Here is a 4,832-nt window from a genome sequence, read left to right on the forward strand (position 1 = left end):
CTTGTCTCTATAGCTTTCCGACACTCGTTGACCATCGCAATACGGAAATCGGTCACCTCAGGGTCCCGTGAGCTCTCGAATTCCTTGACCTGTCGTCCGATAAGCCAACTGATCTGTGTGCTCATCTTCTTCTCCTCTTCGTTCCCCTTCCTCTCCATCACCTTGAAGAGAGGCTTGTAAAGGTCCAGGTCACAGAGACGCAGGGTTTCATCAAAGCACTCCTCTTGCTCTGCCTTCCGATTAACAAACATGAATACATACCAGCCATGTTGTCTCAATGTACTGAAGAGTGGGTACTTGGATGCTTCATACCAGAGCCTCTCTTTAATATCGGCTACTGTCTGACTCCCTGAACAATGGAATGGGACTAGTATACCAGTGGGAAGGAGGAAATCAACTTCTATTGAAGCATTAGGGTCACTCATGGTGGAGTCTTGACGAACGTAAGAGTTGACTGGGACGGGAAGAGAAGACATCTTGTTTTTTCAGCCTTCAATGAATGTTGTATGACTTCTTGTGGTGTCTTATAAACTCATCACAGTAACAAGCTTCTTTTCTAACTGATGATGGTTCCTCTCCCTTGCTTCTATCTTCTGTTCTTCAAGTTCTTTGCTTGTGTAGACTGTAAACACTTTCCACTCAGCCAGTATCCGACTCAGTATTGCTCCGCCCACCAGAAGAAATACGGAGGAGACACTTTGTATACTTTATCCATGTGCAACCACATGTCTATAAAAACACTGAGTGGGCGTTAAAGCTGCGCATGCGCAAATCATGTCCCCGGTACCCAGACCAGGCAACCCCGCCTTATAAAAATGGCAACTTGGAACCTTAAGTGAGTTCAGAATTGAAACCATTAGATCTTATTTATTTTGACCCGCAGATTGAATCTACTCTAAAACTTTAGTCTGGTGACCAAATCACAACTGCTAAAAAGAATCATTTTTGGTATGTACCTGTATTATTAATTCATAATTTTCAATGATGAATCTTATGTAGAAGGTTGATAGCAAAGAGTTCATCAATCATGCAGACCACATCATCTGAAGGAAACACAAGCTCTACTACTTTGGTAGGTGAATACTTTTATATACCAGTTTGTGCTAAGTATAGTTATAAATATTTAAGTACTGTATAGTGGGAAATTTTGGAGGGAGTTAATTTTTAAATTTTTGTGATGACGAATTTGTGGCCACGTGCCATTGAGAATGTGAATAATGGTTAAAAATGGTGGATTTTTAATTTGGTGAATGGCTATCAAAATGCCAAATTCAACTGTGTCCAAAATTTTCCGCTATAATAGTTTAGACCCCCTAGGCGCTAAGACTATTTTGAATGAATTATTTACGGTAGCCACCCATGATTAAAATTACTGACGGCAAGAAGCTCTCCACATCAAAAAGACAGATCAAAGCCCAAGGTGCCGAAATGAAGCATAGCAAGAAAACTATGTTGCAGCAACAGTTACCTGGTCTATATGATGTAGTCTGGCCTCCATACTTTCCATAAATGCTGCTTGTATAAGCCTGTAGTACCTTGTGGTGCTCAGAAAAATGGCCACGCGGTGCCACCATCTTTGATTTTTTTTTGATCTCGAGGCCTTCTTGCTGTCAGTAATTTACTTCGTGGGTGGATACTGTATAGGAAAATTTTATTTATTATAAATGAATATCATTATTGTAATCATATTCATTGAAAATAATCTTAGCGCCTAGGGGGTCTATTATTCAGTAAATAAAGTAAAATTTTCTACCACCTAGTTTCCAATGGTTTTCTAATGTCTATGGAGCAATTGTGAAAAGAGATTATTCTCTAAAAACCGCTGTACATCTGTTTGTTCATGATAGCAACCTTGCTATAAAAAACCGATTACTAACCATTATCCAGTGTCTGCAGCTGTCTCATGGCCTTTAATAAGTGCTGTTAGGAAGTACATGTGTAAAAGCAAAAATATTGCTTTCTTCCAATGTACAACGTACTTTGACTCCAAAATGGTGGCAGGAAAATTTCTCTTTATTTACAGCATCACAATGAGTATGCTTAAAATTCTATGAACATACATGTACTTAGTGCAAACTTGTCTATATACAGTGAATTATGCATACACAATACACATGTATAGTCCTATTTCATTGTGTGTACATGTACATGTATAGATGATAGCCTACATGTACGTTATACATGTATTTGTTAGATTGCCACTTGTTTTTAAGATGGCTGCAATTTTTATATTTTTGAATACTTATAGACCAGCTATGTTAATTTTATTATAGCCTTTAAAATGGCTTAGATAAGCTCTCCTTCACTAAGCATTAGCCATTCTTAATTTTTGTTTTATATACATTTACATACCTTAAAGTGGACTGGATTGTAGTAAAAAAACACTTTTATAGAATAGGCTTAAAATTTAAATTTTTCTGAACTCTTCAATCAGTTACCATATATGGTTTTGTATGTAATGATGGTTTTCCAAAATTTGCATTTGTCATAAATTTGAAAATTGAAATTTGCAAAGATGTAGCAAATGTGATAAATATGCCTGCATGAGGTGTTATTTTGCAAAAATTTACGGCACAATCAAATCTGGACGTATTAATTTATGAAATTTTATTCCCATGAAATTTATGTATAATAATTATGGTAGTCTTGATGTGTACACACCTTTTTATTTTACACTGTAAAAATGGTAGCAGTTTTTACTCATAAATGACACTCTCATTTAAGTTTTGCACTTTTGCTGATTGTGTAACCTATTATAATTCATTACTTGTCGATCTACTGTATAAATAGCCTGTCTTTTATTTTTTGTTTATTATAGAATGATAGAAATAGATCATTTCAGAAAGAAGATAGTGTTCAGTTATTATCACAAGGAGCTGAAGAAATGGTACATACTGTTTGTTTTACATGTATGTTAGCTAATGATTCATTGTAGAATGAGGAGTTGTATGAAGCTGCTAAAAGAGGTGATTCTACTGGTGTCCAGTCTGCACTGTCTCAAGGAGCTAAAGTGAACTATCAGTATCCTAAAGAGGTAACTACAGCTTGGGTGTTTCTGATTGAATGCATTATGCACACATTCTTTGATGTAGTAATATAATCCATGCAATGACTTTTAGGATGATTATTTTTCTTGATTCCTAAAGTTAATCTTTTGAGCAAGCTGAGACGGTTTGTAACATATGGCAACAACAGTTTTCCAATTAATACAACTCATTACAACCTTTTTGCGTGCGTACAAAACAAGCTTGATCATGCATGTACATGTGTATATCTGTAACAAATTCTTCTGGCTCACAAATTTAGTTTCTCCCTTTGTTTTTTCTTCCTGAAAAGCTGCCTCTGCTGGCACAGGCATTGTTTGTCTCTTGTTGAATTTTTCTCATTCTCTTGCTAACATCACGATCAGCGGCCTGTTACATACATGTAAGTAGCCTACTTGCTGAAGGTGAGCCCTTGTCCAGAACCTTTGATGTGCGTCATCGTGACATAAGCAATGTACATGTACATGTATTAACGGCCAGTTTGTTTTGCATCTATTTACAGTCACCTCCCATTTGGGCACATGACCCTCTGGATTGGTGACCTTCAATTACATGCATCACTCCTAGCCATGTTACAATAATAATAAAGTTGTCATGACTCATGAAGTAGTAATAGTACGCAACAATTGATAAATGCAGCGAACGTTATATTGTATTGAAACCAAATTGTTGCTTTATTTTGACTGTGTAACATTAATTTTACATCCACTTTAAATGGAAACTATCAATATTTTTTTAGGAAGTTGAAAGCATTGTAGCCCGGAGGACGGTGGACGGGAAGAATGAATATTTAGTAAAATGGAAATATCACACAGGGGCAATGTGGACAAAGCTCCATAATTTGCAATGTTTGGAGGCTATTCTTAATTTTGAATGTTTTGGGGAGAGGTCTATAGCTAGTAATGAGCTCAAAGCTTGCAAGGTTACAACTGACAGTCAAGTGTTTATAGAATGGTAAGCATGACCCTGCTGCATTATAAATTAAGCTTTTACATTTGTATTTGTGATAATAGGAATAATCCCATTAGCAGTCACTTGCTAAAGCTACCAGTAGATGTTGTAGAGAGGGTTGGTTCGTTACTTGAGGTTTGTTTATGTTTCATTATTCCTAGTTCGTGTACATGTATTTTATAGGAAGAAGTGTCTATAAGGGTGGGAAATTATGATGTTAGGCCCAGTGGTCCTCACCCACCTGACCTGCTAGAATTGCTTTGTGGGTTTAGAGACCTTCGGCATATGCAAGGCTGTTTAAAACCAGTCGAATTAGAAATGAAGTATGCCTGTTTCTCAATCTCTTATAATATCATAACATTAATTTTAGGTGCAATACTACTGATTCCGATATAACATTCAAATATTTTATTAAGGCACTGCAGCACTTTGCAGTTGAGAAGTGTATCTATAATAACTGCGAAGTTACATTGTACTCAAAAGTTGAGCCAATACTCTGGATGGCCACTAAGGATATGCCAGGTTATTGCATGAAAACTGTCCATCTAGTACTAGGCTAAAGCTAAGACCAGCTAGGGTTGGGGTCAATTACTTGAGACTTACATTTTTGTAAGTTTCGATCTACTTCAAGCACTAATAATTCAGTGCTTTGAATTTGATTATAACAATAAACATAAATGTAAGTAGTAATGCTAGTACTGGCACTTAAAGCACTTATCAATTTTATGCATTTTAAAGCAACTTAAGCCTTAAATAGTTGATGACAGTTGCATATTCTAGTCTCACTAGCCAGACCAGTCTCTAACCTTTAGTCTGAAGCCAAATTTCATCAATATT

The 4,832-nt window shown here is 36.3% G+C and overlaps 2 protein-coding genes across 2 annotated transcripts in view; one reads left to right on the top strand and one right to left on the bottom strand.

Moving 5' to 3' along the window:
* Positions 1 to 5: 5 nt before the first annotated feature.
* LOC109587868 (phosphatidylinositol 4,5-bisphosphate 3-kinase catalytic subunit alpha isoform-like) lies at positions 6 to 623 on the bottom strand (the record flags this gene model as incomplete). Its single annotated transcript, XM_020004089.1, has 1 exon — positions 6 to 623. A coding segment is annotated over exon 1 (471 nt), but the record flags the coding sequence as incomplete, so codon positions are not given.
* A 154-nt stretch (positions 624 to 777) lies between these two features.
* Positions 778 to 4,832, top strand: part of LOC109587869 (uncharacterized) — a 6,171-nt gene continuing 2,116 nt past the window's right edge. The window contains exons 1-9 of the mRNA XM_020004090.1: positions 778 to 835; positions 884 to 948; positions 1,000 to 1,072; positions 2,819 to 2,887; positions 2,936 to 3,034; positions 3,784 to 3,998; positions 4,058 to 4,130; positions 4,179 to 4,318; positions 4,366 to 4,517. Of these exons, the coding sequence (XP_019859649.1) occupies positions 1,028 to 1,072; positions 2,819 to 2,887; positions 2,936 to 3,034; positions 3,784 to 3,998; positions 4,058 to 4,130; positions 4,179 to 4,318; positions 4,366 to 4,517 (793 nt within the window). The 5' untranslated portion in view covers positions 778 to 835; positions 884 to 948; positions 1,000 to 1,027. The remainder of the gene's footprint in view (positions 836 to 883; positions 949 to 999; positions 1,073 to 2,818; positions 2,888 to 2,935; positions 3,035 to 3,783; positions 3,999 to 4,057; positions 4,131 to 4,178; positions 4,319 to 4,365; positions 4,518 to 4,832) is intronic.

Source organism: Amphimedon queenslandica, unplaced genomic scaffold (genome assembly GCF_000090795.2).
Source record: "Amphimedon queenslandica unplaced genomic scaffold, v1.1 AMPQUscaffold_12413, whole genome shotgun sequence".
NCBI classification, from domain to species: domain Eukaryota; kingdom Metazoa; phylum Porifera; class Demospongiae; order Haplosclerida; family Niphatidae; genus Amphimedon; species Amphimedon queenslandica.